This window comes from Lupinus angustifolius, chromosome LG03 (genome assembly GCF_001865875.1).
Source record: "Lupinus angustifolius cultivar Tanjil chromosome LG03, LupAngTanjil_v1.0, whole genome shotgun sequence".
In the NCBI taxonomy this organism is placed as follows: Eukaryota; Viridiplantae; Streptophyta; class Magnoliopsida; order Fabales; family Fabaceae; genus Lupinus; species Lupinus angustifolius.
The window spans coordinates 20900883-20925877 of record NC_032011.1 but is presented as its reverse complement, the minus strand read 5'-3'; the positions used below and the strand labels follow the sequence as shown (position 1 = coordinate 20925877).

Below are 24995 nucleotides of genomic sequence, written 5' to 3'. Positions count from 1 at the left end.
TTAAAAGACTTCAAACATTTTTCAAAAATAGTGTGTAACAGGTTACTTCATTAAGTAAAAGGTTACGTGTGTGAGAAAAGAGTTATCCAACTGAAAAACTGATTTTTGAAAGCTGAGTAACCGATTACTCAAAATAATTTTTAAGCATTTGTTGGACAGAAAGTTTGAGTAACCGATTACTCAAATGAGTAACCCATTACTGAGAGCTGTTGGAAGTGTTTTTCATATTTCAAAGTGAAAGGTTTTCACTCCAAACGAAATCTCTTCATTCCAAACAACTCATACACTTTCAGAAACCTTCAAAGGGTGTTTGTAAACTCTATATAAAGGCTCTAAACTCTCACACAAACTACACACAACTTTCATACAATTTTCTCTCAATTCTCAAAAGCTCTCACACTTTTTCTTAGAATTTATCTTTGAACTTTTTGCAACTTGTTCTTAAACTTTCAAGTTAATTTTGCAAAGTTGCTTCAAGTGTTTCAAAGACTTTTACCAAGACCATTATATACTTTTATATATATTCATATATATATTCAGAGTTTGGATTGCAAGTTACATAAGTTTCATACTTGTAAAGGCAATCTGCCATAGTTGAATATTCTTCATTCTTGTAAAGAATTCTTTCTTTCACGGGGTGTGAAAAGAAAGGGGAATAGATTCACTTGGAAAGGTGTTTTCCAAGGGTATAAGAATTAGGGAGTGTGTAAGGTACATAGAGATCTCGGGGTGAGATATTGTAATTACAACTCTTAATTCTTATTGGAAAAATCTCTTGTGTGCCAAGAGTACTAGACGTAGCCTTCAGTGGACAAGAAGGTGAACCAGTATAAAACTCCTTGTGTACTCTCTTCTCCTTATCTCTTTCATTTTATTTCCTATTATTTTTTCTGCATATTGTTCCGCTGCACTTTAACTTTGATTTTGCAGAAAAAGCGGCCATTATTTTAAGACAACTAATTCACCCCCCTCCCCTCTTAGTTGCACTCTGATACTTACATTACTGGCGTTGGAATTTATTTCAACAAAGCTGAGATGGTGAACAAAGAGTAAAACCGAGTTCTCTTACTTAAACAAAATAAAAAAAGAACATAACAAAAATGAGAGTATTAATCTTTCAACAAATTGACACTGCTATCAGGACGATTTGTTGAGAGGAGAAAACTCCCAACAAAACACCGAAACTATCCTTTAAACAGATTACAAAATTGATTTTTGCATCTCATTTGCCTTATCCTTTTCTCCTCTTGAATTCTAAACTAAAATTACAAACTTACTTGAAATAAAGCTACTAAGAACTATGAACAAGAAGAGAGAATTTCTAGGCACAATGTGTAAGATGTATTGTGTGTTATTATTATATTTTTATGCTCGAATGGAATGCCCTATTTGTAGAAATTCTTCTGGGCCGCTGAGCTGCTTGTCAGCCCCGCTAAGCAGCTGACCAAACCCTTCAGCATGGGTTTGGTCCCTTGATCAAGTAGCTTTCTCACCTCCTTATGCTTGACTCATCAAAGCTAGTTGTGAGCTATGAAACCAGCTATTGTGAACTACTTTGAAAAGCCTATGGTGGGCTACTTGAGGTGAGGTCATTGGTGACTTCATGGTTTACTTGATCGCTAAGCTGCTTGTTCAACAACATTGACTGTGCTGGCTGGGACGTGGCCTAGTGCTGGCTGATCTGGTCAGGAGTCTGGTTTTCCACTAAGCTGCTTGGTTAGACCGCTAAGCTGCTTGTTCAGCAGCTTGGGCATGTGCCAAGCTTGTGACTGACCGTGTCAAGCTTGAGTTCTGACCGTGCCAGGACGAGTCTGGTGCTAGGCTGAGCGGCCAAGCAGGTCCGCCCAGCTACTTTCTTGAGCAGCTTGGTCTAGGTCAGGCTGGTGTCTAGGTCAGGCTAGTGTCCAGGTCAGCTTAGCGTGGCTTGGTCCTAATACATTTGTTAATACATTGGTTATACATAATTCAATCAAACTCATAAATCTAATACCCTATATTTGAGTTAGGACATGATGTCAAGTTTACATATAAGATATTTAATCTAAGTCATTTCTTAAATTAATCATTTTTACTGGACTTTCACTTCCTAACAAAATATAATTTGTGAGTTCACTTTAATATATAAATTGTTGGAAACTATAAAAAATAATGTCATGTTAGTGTATAGTAATGGTAGTATAGACTCAAGTTCACAAGGAACTCTATAACTCATAATATAATCATCATAATAATATATGATCATCGTTCTTTTACTTTCTGTACAAAAATCAATAATATGCTCATTGTCAATACCTTCATTGTGAACTCATACGAGTTGGATTTGGTTGTGTGAGGTTCTCTATGGTTAATGGTTATGTTGTTTTCTAGTTTTGTTGTAAAAGTTATTGTTCTTTATTAAGTTTTTGTTGAAAAAGTTAAATCTAATTAAGTACATAGTGAAATTAAGAGAGGAAAAGTGAAGTCTATATGTTTTAACATTTATTCCCATTTGATTTAATACTATTTTTATAGCGTGATTAAAAGGACATTATAAAAAATAGGACGAATAATATAATGTTTCACTTTATAACATCATTGTAATTTATAAATATTTATTTTATAAAATTTATTCTATTTTTTGTTCAAAGTTCTTAACACCAATATTTATTATATTTTTTTCATTATAAATTCATAGTATCATTATGTTGTAAAGCAATTTGGTTTATTACCAAGTCAAAGGTTCAAAAAGAACTAAAAAAGATATGAAAAGCGAAGTACTCACCCACCCGGATAAATTCGATCTGATCCCAGTTTTAATATAGCATGACCAATCTCAGCTAAAAAAATTGATTAAATAAAAATTAATTAATATAATACTGAAATCCTTCGAATTTTTGGGATTTGGCGTGCCAAAACGACAATTTTTACATCTCTACTCTTGGAATAATTGTTTGGGTTGTGTTAACAAATGCAAAGTGTATTATTTAAGGAAATAAAATATGTAAAAAAACTAACTATTATTTTCAATTCCTTTTCCATTTTAAAAAATATCCCTAGGAACTTATTAATATTTGAAGGACTATTTAATTTATGATCATTAAAATGAATTGCATACATTTATTTTGTGAAAAAAGTAGAGAGAACTAATTGGATTGTTTAACAATGTTGATTCAACAACATTTGTGTGTTGAACGCTATTAAATGTAAGGCGGAAAGGAATCAACAACTCTCCATATAGTAGAAAATGAATCGAACCAACTCGGTATTCGTTCAAAACTGGACTCGTTATTTAGCTCAACAAACTTGGTTAATGAACCAAATGACCAGAACTTGAAATGGATATAGTTCAACTCATTAGGTTATGAGCTAGCTCCACACACACACACACATATATATATATAAAACTAATTTTTTATGGTTACTGTTATTATACCTTGCATTATTAATATATTTTTTGTTATAATAAAACCTTGGACTGAATGTTCTTTAATCAAATTAATTATTTGAATTGTCCAAATCAATCAATTCTAGCTGATTCGAATAGTTCAAGAACTTTAACCGAGTTGAACTCGAGCTAAAAAAATAATTCGTATCAAACTCGAGTCGAGTTTTAAGCTGAGAATATCCTTATCATGCTGAACCGAGTTGAGCTCTAGTTCGGCTCATTTCAACTCATTTCTAGCCCTAGCTCCTGTTGAAGAAACATTGTTAAATATGATAGGTAGATAAACATCCAACGCTACTTGCTTCACTATTCATTGTTGAATGTATGACTCAAATATTTTACAACGCTTAGTGAAGCGAGCACTCTTGTTTCTCACACATTCTACATTGCTTACTTCAGTGAGTGCTATTAAAAGTCAGACATTCAACAATGCTTGCTTTAGTGAGCACTATTAAAAGTCATACATTGACACATTCAACAACGCTTGCTTCAATGAGCATTGTTAAAAGTTAAACATGCTCACATTCAACAATGCTTACTTTAATAAGGGTTGTTAAAAGTCATACATTCAACAATTTTTATTTTAGTGAGCACCGTTAAGAGTAATTCATTCAACAACACTTATTTTAGTGAGCATGAATCTTTGTAGATTAAAAAACAAAACCTCACACTCAATAATAAACATATCAGCAAATTTTCTATTTCTCTTATTCTTATTCTTCGATCTCCAATGGTTTCCATTATTTCTCTTCTTTTTTTTGTTACCATCTTCAAATAAGTTATCGGTTTTTGGTTTCTCTTCAAACATAAGGTGAAATGTTATCTCCTTTTACCTTATTTTTTTCTCTTTGATTCGCTCTTGCTGCTTGCATTTCCATCTATCTTAACTGTTTATTTTATAATATGGGAATCTGTTGGAGTTGAATCTTGATGTAGAGATATCACTAGCCATTGGTGATTTACCAATCTTGTAATCCATGTATGTATTTCTTGGATTAGGTTATTATTATTTATAGCCTTATTATTTGTGTAGATTTTGATTTCAATTTTATTATATTGAATCTGAAATTCTTACTTTGATTTCTTCCCATCATGGGCCTTGGTGTTGCATATGGGATTTCAACTCTGTCCTGGGTGCCAATGAGTGTAGAGGAGCCTCTCTGCCTAATAGAACTGCTTGTGAAGTTTTAAAGTTTTCTCTGAGGTTGGTAATTTGCATCACATATTAACTAGGGGAGTTGAATTCACTTGGTCTAACAAAAGGAGAGGGTGGCTCATACTGAAAAGAGATTGGATAGAACAATTTGTAATGATAGTTGGCTTTCTATTTGTCATCACACCTCCTGCTATACTTTTCCTAGATCTGCTTCTGATCACCATCCTCTGATGTTATGCTCTTCCAATGGGTGTAACAATATGCAAACTCCTTTTAGGTTCCATAAAATGTGGTTTCATCATCAAAGTTTGAGGAAGGTGGTTGAGAATCATTAGATTACCAATGTGGTGGGATGCCCTATGTATGTCCTATCCAAAAAGCTCAAGAACCTAAAGGCTATTTTAAGAGTCTGGAATAGAGAGGTTTTTCGAAACATTCATCTAAGGATCAAGAATGCTTTTGCCTCAATGGAGATTATCCAGCAAAGAATCAACTCTGATGGACCAAATGAGATCCTTTTCGCTCAAGAGGAGCATGCTCAAAAGGAGTTGTTAGTAGCCCTAAACTCAGAGGAGGAGTTTTGGAGGGAGAAATCAAGATTGAATTGGCAGATTACTGGTGATAGGAACACAAGTTACTTCCACAAAATTGCCAAAATCAGGTATGCAACTAAATCTATGTCCATACTTAGAAATGGTGATACTTCTCTGCTGGATCAACAAGAAATTGCAAATCATGTGTTGTATTACTTCACAAACTTGTATGCTTCAGAGAATGACATTCCTCATCGCAACCTAATAAACTCTGTAATTCCTCAACTGGTAACTAATTAGGACAATTCAATGCTTTCAAGCATTCCTTTGCAAGATGAGATTCAGATTGTTGTGTTTGCCATGAATGGGGATGGTGCTCCTAGACCTTATGGGTTTGGAGGTTTTTTCTTCTAGCAATTTTGGGATATCATTGGTCATGATATTTGTCAAGCAGTGATTCAGTTCTTAAACCAGGGATGGATTCATCCTAATCTTAACTCTATCAATGTTGTTTTAATCCATAAGTTCTCTGGTGCATATAAGATTGAGGATTTTAGGCCAATTGCTTTGTCTAACTTTCAGTTTAAAATCATCACTAAAGTCTTGGCTGACATGCATACAATAATTGCTGCAAAAATCATTTCCAACCATCAGCGAGTCTTCATCAAGGATAGACATATTCAGGATTGCATTTGTATTGCTTCTTAAGCAATTAATCTCCTTGATCACAGGATCTTTGGTGGTAACTTAGCAATCAAGTTGGATGTCAAGAAGGCATTTGATATTATTTATTGGAGGTTCCTTATGGATACTCTTAAGGCTTTTGGATTTGCTAATTCTTTTATCAAATGGATATGGGTGATTCTCAACTCTACTAAATTGTCCATTTCAGTTAATGGTCAATGTGTTGGTTACTTTAGTTGCAATAGAGCAGTTAGGCAAGGAGACCCTTTATCTCCCCTTCTGCTCTATTTGGCTGAGGATGTGCTCAATAGAGGGTTAACACTCCAAGCCATGTTTTATATGTTGATGACATCTTGATTTTTTGTAGAGGCATCAAAAGAGAATTGTTAGCTCTCAAGAATCTGTTTATTGACAATGCTAAAATCTCAGGGCAATGGTTAAACCTAGACAAATGCTAGTTTTATTCTACTCAAGCCAATGCTAGGAAAATAGCCAATCTCACTAACTGGGTGGGTTTTAGAGCCGATCTCTTGCCTTTCACTTATCTTGGTGTTCCTTTGTGTAAAGGAAAACCAAAAGTTATTCACTTGCAGCCCATAGCAGACAAAATTGTGAACAAATTGGCTAAATGGAAAGGGTCTTGCCTTTCAATTATGGGAAGAGGTGAACTTGTTAAATCTATCATCCACAACATGTTACTATATAGCTTCCATGTTTATAATTGGCCTATCAATTTGCTAAAGCGGATGGATAATTGCATAAGGAACTTCATCTGGTCTAGGGATACTCAAGTTAAAAAGCTAGTCATTGTTGCTTGGCAAAAGGTTTGTTGCCCTGTCAAACTTGCTTGGGACATGAGTTCCTCCTCTAAGGAATGGGCTACCTTTTACAGGAATAGTTCTGTAGAGCTTTAAGGTCTATATCAACTTACACAAAATCCTCCGTCGGGCTAGGAATTAACAAGTATTGGCATTTGCTCAAGGATAATTCCATTTGGTTGTTGGGAAATGGGAATCACATAAACTATTGGTTGGATAAATTGCTTGGTTATCCTCTAGCTGAATATCTTGCTTTCCCTTATCCAATCTCCTCTGTTCTATTGGCTAAGGTTTCTGACTTCATTCACGATTCTTCCTGGATAATCCCATCTTGGATGGCAAGGTTGCACTCTGAAGTGAGTAATTATATAATCAACACACCCATATCTAATGCCATTCATGATGGGATGTTGGCATGGTTGCACTCTAATGATCGGGATCTCACTATGAAAGAGGCATACATCTTCACCAAACCTGTACAATCTCAACCTAATTGGTGCAAGCAGATTTGGTCAATTTCAATTCCACCTTCTAAATCTTTTGTTACATGGAGGCTCTACAATAACAAAATGCCAACTGGTGAGAATTTAAAAGCTAGAAGCATGTCTGGGATCCATCTACAACCTCTGTCGGGCTAGTGAAGAATCCTCTAATCATTTGTTCTTTAACCAAATTGGCTTCAAACTTTACAGTTCTTCCATTCAAAGCCTGCTGCTAATTTCTAGCAGGTGGAGTCCTCAATTGAAATAGGACTTGGTTGCTTGCATTCTTAATTCTACTTCTGCTATCTGGTACTGTACGAATTAAGCCAGATTTGAGAATATGGCAATCTCCATTGTTCAAGCCACTGAAAAAATTAAAGTGGATACTTCTTTCACAGAAAATTTTTTTAACCTTTGTGTCAGGCCTTCCTTGATAGAATTTTCCATCCTTAAAGCTTTCAATGTCACTTGCAATTACAACAAGGCTCCTAGGATATCTGAGGTTATTTGGTAGTCTCCTTTAGTTGGTCGGGTTAAAATAAATTCTGATGGTGCTGCTAAGGGATTTCTAGGGCATGTAAGGGGAGGTGCTATTTTCAGGGATGATAATGGTGGTTGCATGGGATGCTTTGCCTCATAGTTCAATATACATTATTCACTCTATACAGAAGTCCTTGCTACAACTTTGGTTGAGCAGATTGCCAACTCTAAAGTTTGGCATTGTATTTGGCTGGAGTGTGACTCTACTTGGGTAGTGGAAATATTCATGAGCAGGAAGATGGTTCCTTGGAAGTTAAGAAACCTCATGCACAAGTGCATAAATCTTATGATGGGTATGCAAGTCCATGTCACTCACATATTTAAAGAGGAGAATGCTTGTGCTGACAAGTTGGCTACTTTTGGAGTGAATTCAAGGATAAATTCTTGATGGACTTGTCCTCCCCCTTTTATTATGGTTGAATTCAATAAGAATCATAGCCTCCCACAAAGCATCACCCCAACGATCAAACACTTTCTTAGGAAGAATTCCACGACAATGTTGAAACTCCAATAGCCCAACTACACATTTAGGTTGAGGGCATCAAATTTTAACAACGTTCTCCTGAAGCTTGAATTCAACGTACATTACTACATAGTCGATGCAATAAGAGTGAGAGAAATCATGGACACGAAACTCATCGTTTAGGGTTTTGGTTGAAGTGCAAATTTGACATAAGAAAGGAGTTATAATATTATTATTGGAATTAGAAGATTCTCCAATTTTGAAGAATCTCCACTGGTTAATCGATTACATGGGTTGTTTTCCAGAACTGGGTTTTGGTGCGAGAAGTGGAAATTGATAACCGCTACACCTATTCAACCCCCCTTCAAGGTGTTTCTAGGCCAATGATACCTAACAAGTTTAAATCTCATAATAGAACCATCATCACAATATATGCTCATCATTTTTTACTTTCTGTACAAAAATCAATTGTATGCTCATTGTCGATATCTTAAGTATATTATGAATTGATATGAGTTGAATTTGGCTGTGTGCGGTTCTCTATGGTAAACAATTATGTTATCTTTCAGTTTTGTTGTAAAAATTATTATTTTTTAAGTTTTTATTGTAAAAGTTAAATCTAATTAAGTACACAATACAATTAAGAAAAGAAAAATGAAGTCCAAATGGTTTAACATTTCTTCCCATTTGATTTAATACTTTTTTGTAGTGTGATTTGAAGGGCATTATGAAAAATAGGATGCATAATATAATGTTTCCCTTTATAGCATTATTGTAATTTATAAATATTTATGTTATTAAAATTACTTTATTTTTTGTTCAAAGTTCATAATACCAATATTTATTATCTATTTTTCATTATAAATTCATAGTACCATTGTGTTGTAAAATAATTTTCATCTAAGGCTCATTATCAAGTCAAAGGACCCAAAAAACTAAAAAGATATAAAAATGGTAGCATTGGCCCACCTGGATAAATTTGGCATGAAACCCAGTTTTAATCTAGCAAGACAATCTCACCTAATTTTTTTGATTAAGTAAAAATTAGTTAATACATGATACTCAAGATATTCGAATTTTCAGGATTTAAAGGACCAAAACGACCATTTTGATATGTCTACTCTTGGAAAAGTTGTTGGGGTTGTGTTAACAAATGCAAAGTGTATTATTTAAGGAATATACATTATGTAAAATACACAATCTTTGAAAGTTAAAATATTATTTTCGAAGATAAAGTTTCATTTCATTGTTCACAAGGTGTAAATGGTTCTGAATAGACCACTGAAACTAATTTAATTTAACAAAACGATACCAATAAATATGGTCATTTCATTGTTCACTATGCAAGAATTAACATTTAACAACATTCATTCAATAACATTTGTGTGTTGAACGCTATTAAACATAAGGCGGAAAGAAATTAATAGTTCTAGATAGAGCTGACAATGAACCGAACCAACTCGGTATTCGTTCGAAACTCGACTCATTATTTTGCTTGACAAACTTGGTTAATGAACCAAATGAGCCGAACTTGAGATGGATATAGTTCGACTCATTAGGTTCATGAGCTAGATCCATATATATATAAACTACTTCTTTACGTTTACTATTATTATACACTGCATTATTTTTTATGTTTATTGTTGTAATATTTACATATATATAACCTTGTGCTGAATGTTCTTTAAATGAATTAATTATTTGAGTTCTCCAAATAAATCAATTCAAGCTGAGCTGAATAGTTCGAGAACTTTAACTAAGCCGAAATCTTGCTAAAAGAATAACTCGTATCAAACTCGAGTCAAGTTTTGAGTTGAGGAAATCCTTATCAAGCGGAACTGAGTTGAGATTTCAAAGAATAAACTAGCATTGTTCCTTATTCATTGGTCGAAGGGGAATTAATAATAGAAGAAACAACATTGGTTGTTAACCTACTGAAACTAAGTAATAATAGAAGTAATAATAGGGTTTTTGTTGTTTTCTCTTTTCAACATTTTTGTCTTGCTTGTTTTAAAACAAGTAGAGCATGAAAATTTGTCAAAAAATCACAATCATACTTGTCTATACCAACTTTTGGTTTGTGAACTAAAATCACAAATGCACATGTCCATATTGGCTTTTCATTTGCAAATATTTTGTAGGTGCAGACTAATGGGTATGTTTTCCATCACTATTCGCTAACACCCTAACCACAACTGTAACTAAGATCTTTTAATGTTGTCATAACTATTGCATAACACCTTGGACCATTCTTGCATAAACCCTCTACTATGTAAGGATGCTCTCCATTACTAGGGAGGCAAGTGTTACACAATAACAAACAAAAGATAACATATAATGATACTTTTATCATTTTATTTATCATGAAATCAAATTTTTGTCACTGAAAGTATGAGGAGAAACAAACACTTGTCTCTCCATTATTGGAGAGTATCCTTATTCAACATGATGGGGCAGTGCTCATGGTAGTTACAATAGAGGAAATCAAGGTCAGTTTCTGCATTTTGTTGATCTAATGTGTTCGAAAAAATTAGGCCCTTGGTATATAAAAAATTAACTACGCGAAATTTGTATGTTAAAGGTTGAATAAATTTGAGGAACCAAAACAAATTGTGAGAGCAAAATAAAAATTAAAAATAATTGTTCATTGTATATGATATAAACCAAGGGGGGGGTGGGGGGCAACCTATGATAGTCTTAGGATTTATTTTAATTATTATCTAAGTATTTTATTTAGCTTCATTAAAATGATGTAATATGAGGGTTGGAAATGTATTTATTTCCTTGTAACATGGTCCAATAATGGCCAAGGAATTATGTACTAGGAGGGCACGTGGAAACATCATAAAAATCGTGCATCCACCTTTGAAAGGCCATGAAGACATCATGAAGTCTTACCTATTTTGGAAGAGCACGTGAGAATCTTCTAAGGCAAATACCAAGGGATCATCAAACCATGGAATTTGTTTCCTAATCCAAACAAATCAGATTGGAATGCAATCAAGGAGGTCCAAAACTTTCCATATATGAGGATGGTGTGTAAAGGCAAGGGAATCCATTCAAAAACTTCCCTTATCAATTCAACTCAGATTGGAATGTCATCAAGGAGGTCCAAAACTTTACTTATGTGAGGATGGCGTGTAAATGCAAGGGAATCCATTCAAAAACTTTCCTTGTTCAAGATTAGCACATGTGAGAATTAGGCCAAGGCAATCAGAATTCAAATCTTCTCCAAATCATGAAGATAATGGCAAGCTTTAAAAACTTACCAAATTGAGATTTACACATGTGGGAATTCGGCCAAGGCAACTACAACACCCAAGCAACCGAATTCTCCTATTAAGAGGGCTTGGTAGACGTTTTATTTGAGGAAGAAACAAAAGGAAAGTAGTCAACCAAGAACAGCCCCATATGGAAAGAATTTTACTCTTTTATTCACGTGGGAATTGGGGTAGCACATGGGAATACGAATTAGGAAAGTCTATCAATATACTTTACTCTTTGATTCACGTGGGAATTAGGGCATGGCTGAGTTCTTTTCCCTATTTGTAACCAAATTGCATATTGAATAAAACAATTCAGATTTTAGTTGGATAATTTTCCATTGCTAGTTGAGATTTCTCCTAGTTTCTTGGTTGAACCAAGGCCCTTTTTCTTATCAAGGTTCCTTTCCTTGTGGCGAAATTCCTTAGGCTTATCAAGCATCCAGCTTGTGGCGCCTCCACCCTTCAATCTTCTCCAAGTTCTCTTATCTTCCTCACACCTTAAGACCACGTCCAAATAACCATACACAACCCTTCCCATTTAACCAATATTCAACCAGCCAACAAAACACCCAAAAAATCATATCATACATACCCAAAAAAAATCCCATGGCCAAACACACTCCATAAACAACCAAAGACAATCCCAACATCACTCATAGTCCACGGCCAAAAGAATCCCCCAAATCAAAACCAACCAAAAATTAACAACTTTCAAAGTGAAAATCACAATTACATTTCAAAGGGACTTACATTCAAGAACGATCAACAAACAATTCAGAATCCTCCCAAAAGGGATTCCATCAGTATATCAAAAGAATTTTATTCAAGAATGTAAAATGTGCAATATTTTCTATCCAATTTCTAAATAATCATTAGAAGGTCTCATATTTTGCCTACCTTAAGTCGAAATATTCTTCCAAATATATATCAGCAATATAATAATATAAAATAATGGTCATTACAACTAACAAAGTATTTAATAACCTTATACATAGACTAATAATAATTGATTATGCAATAAATTCAGAAAATAAAAAAACAATAGAATGCTTGTCCCGTTGAGAAAAAAGTACTCACATATAAAAAACAAATTTGACCTTTTATTAATTATGTTTTCGAAGCACCACGCATTCCGTACACCACTAATAGGGCCAGCTCTAGTGGCAATGACAATGTGTGTTAGTGGCATATTGGCACTGGTTAAGGTGATGGTGTTAGGGCAACTGAGATGGATGCTATAGTCAAATAAGTGATCTGGATGGTGGTCCATTTTTCTCCTGCCATTCTTTGCAAGCCTACTAAAATTTAATTCCTCTTTTTTGTACCCATTATACGTTCTATCTTCCCCTCTATTCACTAATTTCTTGGCATCTCTTAGCTTTGTTTTATTTTTTTATACCTAATTCCTCTTCATGTTTCCACCATTTTAATTTTGGGACACTATCTTTTTCTTTTCTCCTCATTCTACTCTCAAGATCCCAACCCTAAATCCTATTTTCTACCGTCTTTTTATATTCTTTTTTATTACTTTTATTTTTTCGTTTCTTTATGTTTTTATTTTGTTTGTGTTTCTATTTTCGTTTAATTTTTATTTTCTATATTTGTTTTGCTTTTTATATAAAAGTGTATAAAAAATTGTGTATATGATGAAGGAATATGATTTTAGAAAAATGCAATGTAAAGTACGTTATCGGTTGAGTGCTTTGACATGTTACTTTATATTGTCTAAAATGAGGTGAGGTAACCCCACTATAGACCTTGTGCCTTGTCGAATTACCTTGTCTTATTAAGTATATTTAAATAATTTTTAAAGCAATATAAAATACGCCATTGGTTAAGTGCTTTGACGCATTATCTTATGTTGTCTAAAATGAGGTAACCCATTGTAGACCTTGTGCCTTGTTGTATTATCTTATCTTGTTAAATGAATTTTCATATAATTTTAAAAGTGATGTAAAGTAGTTCCACTATAGGTCGAGTGTCTTGTCGCGCTACTTTATGTTGTCTAAAATAAGGTGAGGTAGTCCCACTATAGGCCTTGTGCCTTGTCATGCTACTTTTGTCTTGTTAAATTTTCAAATAATTTTAAAAGTGATGTAAAGTAGTTCCACTATAGGTTGAGTGCCTTGTCACGCTACTTTATGTTGTCAAATGCAATGTGAGATATGTCCACTATAGGACTAGTATCTTGTCGCACCATCTTGTCTTGTTAATTTTCTATGAAGAACTATGTAGCCTTGATTTCTCTATTGCAGTTAGAGATACATATGAGTAGGTTTTTCCCTTTCGGGCATAAAAAAATAATTTTTTTTTTTTGTTTTTATTCAATAATGTATGAGGGTAAAATTAATGTTTTGAATGAATATCCACATAACTGATCTAGGTACTGTTTTTATAATGGACAGCATTAGGTGTCTAACACATTCCTCATTCGTAACCGACTCCCAAACTTAATTTTTCTTTGTGAGCATATCAATACTTATTTTTAAATTGGTTTTTCATGTTTTCCCTCTAAAAACATTGATGGTGACTCCATTGCATTTATTTGCATATTTCTCCTCGCGCCCAAGAAAGTGAGGTAGCGACAACGTGCAATTGCACTTATATGTGATAAAATGTTAAAGATTGTGAGAAAACTTGATTGATGGGAAGATGTTGCACCACTTGAAAAAGAGTTAGTTGATGGATATGCACGAAGAAACCTCCAAAGCGTGTGTTACCATACTAACCTTTAGGTTCGATTCGCACCCACCAATTTAAGTATATTGGATGCAAATGGGATGAACAACGAATCCCCTATAGGATACTTTGGAAAACCATGATATATTTTGCATAAATACAACTTATCTTTCAATAATAGTTTACAAATTTATGTTTCCTACACTTCTCTCATGCATTAGAGAAATGAAGGATGAGTTCTTAGAGATGAAAATTTTGTGTTCTTCATTCTACCTTCAAGTGTCTCTATTTATAGAGAAATTCATATCACTTGTTGAAGAGAAACACATTTGGGATTATGCACTAGTTCATCCTAATTGTTATGTACTATAATGATTCAATATTTTATCGAATGGATGTCATAGCCTAGTAGTAGCTCCGCTGGTTAGCAACTGTTGTGTTCTGTGTTTGAATCCCACCAGATGCAACTTTTCATTTTTATAAGTAGTTATAATAAAATATGAATAATAGTTCCAACAAAAATGATCAAACTTGAAACCTCAAGTTCAATGCTAAGAGATACAACCACCGGACCAACTATCATCTTGTTTCATATAATGTGAAACCATAATATGTGCATACGCGTTATGTGAATTCATATATTTTGGAAAATATCTTTCACATAAAACGATCCTCTAGCTTCTTAAAATACATTATGGCCTTTGTAAATATAAAAGTTGAGGTGTAAAATTTCCTTCCCTTCCATATTTGCTTTCCATGTGACATATATCCCACAAATACCTTCAAATCCTCTAGTGTCTTCCATACATGCCGATTAAGATCCTCTACTTGGAAAGTTTTGTTTCTAAAAGTATTCCATAGACAACGCCTTCCAAATACTCATTTGGGATGTCCATTTATCCTTACATGAGGTGTATAAGTAGTAATCACATTAAATATATATTTCTTTGCTAGAAATTTGAGGTTATGATCCTATATCCTATTCTTTTTTACCTTCATTACATGATTCTTCCTTGCTATATCTACCACTATATGCATCGCATTTCTTGATTTTATCTTACCGTTGTATCACACCTTAAAATCTAAAGCATTTAATTATGTTGTATTTAACCCAACCCATTTACTTTCTCCTTGGCACATAAAATTGAGCATCGTTGAAATCATTCTTTCTTCAATTTTCATTTATTTACTCATTTATCTGAAAGAGAGGCTGTATTCTATATTTTGATTTGTATCCTAAATTAGTGGACTATCTTCTTTACCAACACATGTTCACACAAATGTGGGAACTCAAGGTCATTTTTTACTATAACTATGTGGCGATGTAGGACTCTTGCTCTTTTGATATTTTATTCGAGTGATAAAGCATGTTGCTTGTGGACAATAATATAGCATTAACATTATCACAATAGTCAATCACAAATTTCACCCTTTAATTTATCCTGGATTAGGATTGACTATATATAACTTAAATACATGTTTCAAAAAATTACTTGATTTTATAAAAATTATAAAATAAAAATTAATACACTCAAATATAAATTTGTCTCCAAAAGGGATAAAATGTCATTCAAAACAACTAAAATATCACGATCATCAAAATAACAGGATTTCTTGTTTTGTAGGGGGGGGAAGCATTATAGAGGAACATATAAGCATAAAGGCATTAGCGATTATCACACAATACAAACATAAACATGAATAACACAAGGATAGTGGTCACTTTTAGTGCTGCTACAGGTTGTTAGGTGAAGAGAGGTGGTGTGCTATAACACAATTCTTCCTAGTTTTCATAAGATCCATAATAATAGCCATATGATGAAGAGAAATGTCTTGCTACGTAGAACAGAAGAATAGGAAGAAAAACATGTTGAAAATTCAATCAAGGACATTATTAGTTATTTGTAAAAGTTCAACATTTATATTTGATGAAAAAAGTATTGGATTCTATCTCATGTTTTACCATTGATGATTTCGTCAGAAGTTGGGATTTTAAGTTTCTCCAAATAAAATATTCTTTTAGAATAAAAAATTTAAGAAACCAAACCTACATTCAGATGTTAAAAATGTTTTTTCCTAAACAAAAGAGTTTATATCAAAAAAATGCAACCTATACATACTAAGTTTTTGTATCAATCTTTTGCACATGAAATAAGATATCGAATTTTATCCCTAGATAAAATATGATATGAGATAAGAAACTAATGAACTAGGTAGAAAAAAGGTCTCTCTGTGGTGTACCCATTTTCCCAGCCATTATCAAAGGTTAGTTTTCACCTTCTTAATATTGATCGCAAAATGGGCAATGCTCACTAGTTCGCTGTTAAGTGTCAAATTGATCATAATTTTACTACCTAATTTGTGGTACTTTAACTAAGTACTGAACCTAAATTATTGTTTTTATGCTCTTAAATGATTAAAAAACTTGTTAAGTGATCAAATATCATCTTTAAAATGTTTGTGTAGCCTTAAATCAGAGGAATTACCAAAAAAGCTAAGTTTCAGGGCAAAGTTCAACTAGGTTCAACGCAGGAACCAAGCTTAGTAGGATCAGACAGAAGGTCATGTCGACGCTTAGCGCCAAAGCCATGCTTAGTGGCAAAAGGACATGCGACCAATCCAATCTCACGCTGGCATATTTAATTACAAATTACAACAATTAGTTTTTGTCTCGGATACCCCAAGCGTCAAGCCTACACCCAACATAAAAGAGAGGTGTGCCCAATGCAAGATAGGCACCCAACACAAGTTGGTGCACAGAACGGTTGAACTATCCTAGTCAAAGTGAAGCGCTCAACACAAGGCAGTGCGCTGAGCGCGGAAGCCAGATTTCAGACACTATTTAAGGGGTTAACTTGGGTTTATAAAAGACATTTCAACTAATACACTTGTAAGATGATAAATTCTTAGTTGTTAGGCGAGTTTAGCTCCCTTAGAGTTATGGAAGTAAAATGTAAGCACTAAAGGAGCTAGTTCATATTCATTGGAGTGGTTATTCATCATCCATGAGTTATATTTCTTCTCACTTTTACTTGCATTTAGTTACCGTGAGTGGCTAAGTTCTTTATTGTCTGGATTGAAAATAATATGAGCTTGATGTATGAAAATCGATTCGGTTCTATATTAACTCATGATGATTTGATTCTTTTGAGTTGGGGTTGACTGTAATATGACCTTGATGTATGCAAATTGATTTGGTTCCATATTAATTCCTGATGATTTGATTATTTGGAGTTGTGTATGTGCTTAATGCTTACTTTGAGTTTGATCAACTTATTGCATGAATTATGGAAGAAATTCTTGGAGAAATCTTTGTTATAATTCTGACTTTTATTCAACTCATCAATTGTATAATTGTCAGACATAGATTTATATCGAATTTGTGACTTTATGCATGTTCTTGAGTTAGTTGCTAGACATAGAGTTAATTCAATAACTTAATAACTCTCAAACTTCTTAATATAGACTACTAGGCATAGAGATATATTTAATAGTTAATATATCTTCTTCTTGTTAACTTAGTTGTTAGACATAGAGCTATTTTGATGAGGTATTAACATGACAAAGACATTGGCGGTTAATATAATTGAGGTGTTGCATTTTTTACTCAATTTCACATGTCTAGATTACTAGACATAGATGTATGATTTTGTGAGTTATAATTTTTCATCTTGTGTGTAAAGTTACTAGAAATAAAGATTTATTGCATAAACTACTAAATTAACTAAGTATAATAACTCGTTTTTCAAATTTAGTGCAATCCTCCATCCAAAACCCTTTTGAAAGTATTTTAGAATAACAATTGTTAGTTGAGAGGCTAATATCCACCAAGTCCTTGTGGATTGGACAATATTTTTCTATACTTGTTTTTTACACCGTTTGATTATTTCTATACTAATTTGTCGGTTAACACTTGCCTTCATTTTTTGTGTGGAGAAGACATACAATTTTACTCTATTTGCTAGTGGCAATGTGTGTTAGTGGCAAATTGGGCACTGGTGGAGGTGGTGGTGTTGGGGCATTTGAGATAGAAGTTATAGTCAATGAGATGGTCGTGATGGTGGACAGCATTCAGAATGATTTTGATAGTCATGTCTTTGTTTAGTCAAGGTTCAGTTAAGCAATCTCTTCAACAGATTATGGAATTAGCAAGGGTGAAATCTTGGCTTTGGATCAGCGGCCAGGAGGGAAAAACTCAATTTTCTATATTACGACTGGATTGCTAACCCCCGAGTTTGTCTAAATATTGTCTTGTAACTAGTTTTGTTCAGTTTTTTCTTCTTTCTCTCTTGTAACTCTTATTTTTTCGAATCAAATTTTGGTTTGGCCGATGAAAAAAAGGTATTTGGTGGATGTGGTGTTATGTATTCTCTACTATTTTTAAAATGAATAGATAATCATTTCAGTTAACATTTTGCTTAAAATATTTTGTGATGAAATGATAAAAAATAGAGCTAAAAACATGATAACGTTCGGCTTGGATCCTCTTCAATACTAGATAGCCCAATACTACAATGTGAAGTCGAGAATGATTTCATGATTTATATTCTTTATTTGAAAATAATTTAAAATTTGCACCTTCAATTTGTTTAAGACCATATATCACCGGCTCCTGTGTTACTTGAACCTCAAACAAGCATTAGGTTTCTTCATCTTCAGCCCCAATTTCTAAACGCAAGAAAAGTCCATTTTTTCATGCTATTTTCCATAAAGTATTTCATAAATCTGACTCACATTTCAACCAATGTTATAGGCATCATATATACATAATAGGTGAGTTGTTTAAAATATGTAAATAATTTCAAACATCTAAGCAGACATTGAATGTCATATGTTTAAACGTTTACAGTTGTAGCAAAAATGAAAATTATGTTTGGAAAGAGCTCCACATTTGTAACAAAAGGCATGTCCACACCTACAATCAACAATAGACTTACTTCATACATGTTTTCTTATTATAAAGTTAATTGCAATATTGATATGAATCCAACATCTGGGTAACTAGACTTGAATCATATGTAGGAATCTCATGCTTTAGAAAATTTTATGTAATGTGATTACTATGAAGTTTGAACACTCAACAAGGTTATAATATAAGTGTGATGAAATGATTGCTTATCATAGAAAAAAAATTATTCTATTTGATGAAAGAGCAACATTAAATGGAGTTTCTTAAAGTATAAAAAAGAAATGAGCAACTAATTTATCATGTTAACCACTAATCAGAAAGATGTTGGGGATTACTATGAAGCTAAAAATTGTGAAACCTAAAACCAGTTCAAATGTTTTTAAAGAAAATTTTAAGCCCTAAATCTATGTTTTTAGAAAGTACTTAAATTCGACAACCATATAAAAACTTGACAAACTTGGTCATCTTTTAGGATTCCTTCAAAACTGCTACTCTCAAAATACAAGGCACAATGCAACATTTGATGTCTAGATTGCAATGGATGCAATGATACTCTAATCCAAAATGATCAGACATGTGATAATATGAGACAAATTAAAGTCATGATTTGTATAAAAAATGCACAATGGATAGTCAAATCGAAGAGTTTAGGACACCAATATGCTCTATTGTAAAATACGAGAAGAGGGTAGAGTTTGATTCATTTGCCATCGTAGGTATCTTCTAGAAATTGTTGCAGACCTATTGTGTATACCTCTGAAACAATCCATATACTAACTAGAAAACTATTTAAAAGGTAAATCTCTCACAATGCTTAACTTTCTATTAACTAGACTCAAACGATGGGAATCAACAAGGTTTTAAATAGGGGATATGGTCATATTTTCAGAAACGCTCAAAGCCTTGATGTTTTTGACAAGGGAAAGTGATAGCTCAAGCAACTACAATTGTGATCACTGTATGTATCAGAGTGCAACTAAGAGGGGGGTGAATTAGTTGTCTTAAAATAATGGCAGCTTTTTCTGCAAAATCAAAGTTAAAGTGCAGCGGAACAATATGCAGAAAAATAATAGGAAATAAAATGAAAGAGATAAGGAGAAGAGAGTACACAAGGAGTTTTTATACTAGTTCACCTTCCTGTCCACCGAAGGTTACATCCAGTACTCTTGCCGCACAAGAGATTTTTCCACTAAGAATTATGAGTTGTAATTACAATATCTCACCCCGAGATCTCTATGTACCTTACACACTCCCTAATTCTTATACCCTTGGAAAACCCCTTTCCAAGTGAATCAATTCCCTTTCTCTTCACACCCCGTGAAAGAAAGAATTGAATATATTCCCCTTTCTCTTCACACCCCGTGAAAGAAAGAATTCTTTACAACAATGAAGAATATTCAACTATGGCAGATTGCCTTTACAAGTATGAAACTTATGTGACTTGCAATCCAAAAAAAACTCTGAATATATATAGAAGTATATAATGCTCTTTGTAAAAGTCTTTGAAACACTTGAAGCAACTTTGCAAAATTAACTTGAAAGTTTAAGAACAAGTTGCAAAAAGTTCAAAGATAAGTTCTAAGAAAAGTGTGAGAGCTTTTGAGAAAATAGTATGAAAGTTGTATGTATTCTCTTGTATATTGTGTGTTGTTTGTTCACTTTGAGTAATCGGTTACTCAGCTTCAAAAATCAATTTTTCAGTTTGATAACTATTTTCTCACACATGTAACCTGTTACTCAATGAAGTAACCTGTTACATACTATTTTTGAAAAATGTTTTAAGTCTTTTAAAAGTGTCTCACATTTTCTAAAAAATAGTTTGAGCAATTTTACTTGTATATATTTAAGAGTTTAGGATAGAAGTACTTACAAAGACTTAATCTAATGTCTTGAAGCTTTATCTTCATTTGTCTTCATAAGTCATCTTCCTTTTCTTCTTTTTGGTGATGTTGGTGTCTTCATCAAAACCGTGTCAAGGTCAGGAGCAAGATCTTCTTCACAATCTCCCCCTTTTTGATGATGACAAACTAATATGAGAGTAGCATACTTGATGATATATCTTGAGTTGTCTTCAGGATGATCCCCCTATCTTGTATGCTCCCCCTTTCATTTGGAGTGAAGTGCCTGGAATAAAATTTGACAGAAAATACATTCTCCCAATTCTCCCAACTTTTCTCCCCCTTTTGACTTCATCAAAAAGTAAAAAAGCCAAGAGTCCAGCACAATATAGATATAGCATACATGATATAAAACACATTTGATATAGCAATAATAACAGTGCATATCATAATAGCATAATATCAGAGTATAAAATCAAATATTGTTCAAACAAAAGAACATAGCATAACATAGTAGTAGATGTTCAAAGCATAAAAAATAAAATAAAAATTGTGAAGTTCTGAAAAATGTAATTTTCCCTTAAATACTTGCTTAGAGTAATCGATTACTCATTCTGAGTAATCGGTTACTCTAACTTAAAATTTTAAAAATTGACAAACAGCAGGTTTGAGTAACCGGTTACTCAAAGTGGGTAATCGGTTACTGACTCTAGAAAAACCATTTTTATGCAATTTTAGAGCTTTGAAAAAGATTTTAACCCAAAAATAGAAGCATATAAACATAAATGCACATAATTAAGTTCAAGTAGGCATGAGATAACATGGTGAAGCATACACATAATCATATAAAAGCATTTTTAGGACAAGTAAGCTTCATCAAGAATGCCTAGTTCTAGTCTAATTTTATAAAAAGGTTCTTTTGCCAAAGGTTTAGTGAAAATGTCTGCTAGTTGATTATGAGTATCAACAAATTCTATAGATACATCCTTCTTTTGAACAAGGTCCCTTAGAAAGTGATGTCTTATATTTATATGTTTGGTTCTAGAATACATAATCAGATTCTTTGTGAGATTAATAGCACTAGTATTATCACATTTCAGCGGAGTGCAGCCTAAGTCTAAGCCATAATCTCGTAATTGTTGCTTAAGCCACAACACTTGGGCACAAAAAGTACCTGCTGCTATGTATTCAGCCTCAGCAGTGCTTAGAGCTACACATGCTTGTTTCTTGCAAGACCAAGAAACTAAAGCATTGCCTAAAATGTGACAAGTACCACTTGTACTTTTTCTCTCAGATTTGCATCCAGCAAAATCTGAATCCGAGTATCCAACCAGTTCACATATGCTTTCTTTAGGGTACCACAATCCAACGTCAGTTGTACCATTTAGATATTTCAAAATTCTCTTAACAGCAACTAGGTGTGATTCTTTAAGTTTAGATTGATAGCAAGCACACAGACATACACTAAACAGTATATCAGGTCTACTAGCAGTTAAGTACAAGAGAGATCCGATCATACCTCGATATTTAGATATTTCAATACATTTACCGGGTTCATCTGCATCGATGTATGTTCCTGATCCCATGGGAGTAGCTATCGGCTTGCAGTCATCCATATCGAATCTTTTTAACAAGTCTTTGCAATATTTGGATTGACTCACAAAGATGCCATTATCAAGCTGTTTTATTTGAAGTCCAAGAAAATAGTTCAACTTACCCATCATGGACATTTCAAATTCCCCTTGCATCATTTTGCTAAAATCACTACACAAATTTTCATTAGTAGAACCGAAAATAATATCATCAACGTAAATTTGAACTAATAAAGTATGATGATTAATTTTCTTAATAAATAGAGTAGTGTCGACCTTCCCTTTTGTGAAACCTTTTTCTGTTAGAAAGTTTGTTAGACGATCATACCATGCACAATGAGCTTGCTTTAGGCCATAGAGGGCTTTCTTTAATTTGAAAACATGAGAGGGGTGTTTGTAGTCTTCAAAACCAGGAGGTTGCTCTACAAATACCTCTTCTTGAATATAGCCATTGAGAAATGCGCTCTTGACGTCCATTTGATAAAGTTGAAAATTAAGAGAACAAGCATATGCAAGCAATAGCCTAATAGCTTCAAGTCTAGCAACAGGAGCAAAGGTTTCATCAAAGTCAATACCTTCTTCTTGATTGTATCCTTGGCCTACTAGTCTAGCTTTGTTTCTAACAATAATACCATTTTCACCAGATTTGTTTCTAAAAACCCAACGTGTTCCTTTAACATGTCTATTCTTAGGTCTAGGAACAAGTTCCCATACCTCATTTCTTTCAAACTGGTTTAATTATTCTTGCATAGCAAGAATCCAGTGCTCATATTCGATTGCATCATCAATCTTAGATGGTTCAATTTGAGAGACAAAAGCCATGTTTAAACATGCATCAAGCATTCTGCGTGTAGTTATACCTTTACTCATATCGCTGATGATGTTATCAATAGGATGGTTTCGATGGGTCCTCCATTCTTTAGGCAAGTCTGAGTGGTTATGCTCTTCTTGAGAGGATAGATCATCATTCATTCTCAATTCTTCAGTATTGGTTGTAATGTCAACAATAGAAGTTTCTTTGGTAGGAGAACTTGGTAAGTCATCATCATCACAAGATACTACATCCTTTACAACAGGATTAGTTTCATCAAAAGATACATGAACTGATTCTTCCATGGCTAGAGTCCTTTTATTGAAGACTCTATAGGCTTTACTCGTGAGAGAATAGCCAAGGAAGATTCCTTCATCAGCTTTTGCATCAAACTTACCCAAGTTGTCCTTACCATTGTTTAAAACAAAACACTTACAGCCAAATACATGTAGATGAGAGATGTTTGGTTTTCTTCCTTTAAAGAGTTCATAGGGGGTTTTCTTAAGAATTGGCCTTATAAGAACTCGATTCGAAACGTAACAAGCAGTGCTAACTGCATCAGCCCAAAAATATTTTGGGAGGTTAGTTTCATTCAACATTGTTCGAGCTAGTTCTTCTAAGGACCTATTCTTTCTCTCTACAACACCATTTTGTTGTGGTGTTCTAGGAGCAGAAAAGTTGTGATTGATCCCTAGATCATCATAAAATTCTTCGAAAGAAGAGTTTTGAAATTCTCCCCCATGATCACTTCTTATAGCAGCGATTTTTAAAGATTTTTCATTTTGGACTCTTTTAGCATAAATGCTAAAGGCTTTGAATGCCTCATTCTTATGGACTAAGAATAGAGTCCAAGTGTATCTAGAGAAATCATCTACTATAACTAGAGCATAATAATTTCCACCAAAACTTTTTGTCCTTGAGGGACCAAATAAATCCATGTGAAGCAATTGTAATGGTCTATCAGAAGAAACTATATTCTTTGGTTTAAAAGACGTTTTTGTTTGCTTACCCATTTGACAAGCACTACATAGTTTGTTTTTAACAAACTTCATTTTAGGTAAGCCAACAACCAAGTCTTTCTTAATTAGCTTATTCAAATGTTCCATATGAATGTGAGCTATTCTCGTATGCCAAAGCCATGCATCATTATTATCATTTGCAACTAAACATGTTACAGGTAATGCATAATTTATGTCAATCATATAAATGTTATTTATTCGCTTACCGACAAGTTTAGAGTTATTGGAATCCTTACTTTCGATGATGCATTTGTCTGGGTAGAATGCCACTTGAAATCCTTTGTCGCATAATTGACTTATGCTTAGAAGGTTATGCTTGAGTCCTTCAACATATAATACTCCTTCTATTGTAGTTGAGGGTGGCTTTCCAATTCTACCAACTCCAAGTATTCTTCCTTTGTTATTGTCACCATATGTGATGTATCCTTTGTCCCTTGGAGTCAGGACAGAGAATTTGCTTTTATCGCCCGTCATATGTTTTGAGCAGCCGCTATCCAGATACCATAAGTTGCAGGCGGCTCTCAAATCTTCCTGCAAAACATATTACGTTTTATTAGGTATCCAATATTCCTTGGATCCTAAGGGGTTAGTGCCTTTCTCAAACCATTTATATTTTCCTAGGGGTACACCATATCTTCTAATTTGACAAGTATTTGGTGTATGCCCATGCATTTTACAATATGTACATATGGGTTGATGAGCATGTATCCTAGATTTTTCATGAGCATGGATACTTTCCTTTTGGAAGATTATTTTCCTTTTGACACTTGGTTTCTTAAAA

At 33.6% G+C, this 24995-nt stretch overlaps 1 protein-coding gene across 1 annotated transcript in view; it reads right to left on the bottom strand.

The window, feature by feature from the left end:
• Positions 7330–24995, bottom strand: part of LOC109342424 (probable E3 ubiquitin-protein ligase rbrA) — a 20891-nt gene continuing 3225 nt past the window's right edge. The window contains exon 2 of the mRNA XM_019580410.1: positions 7330–7462. Coding sequence (XP_019435955.1) covers positions 7330–7462 — 133 coding nt within the window. The remainder of the gene's footprint in view (positions 7463–24995) is intronic.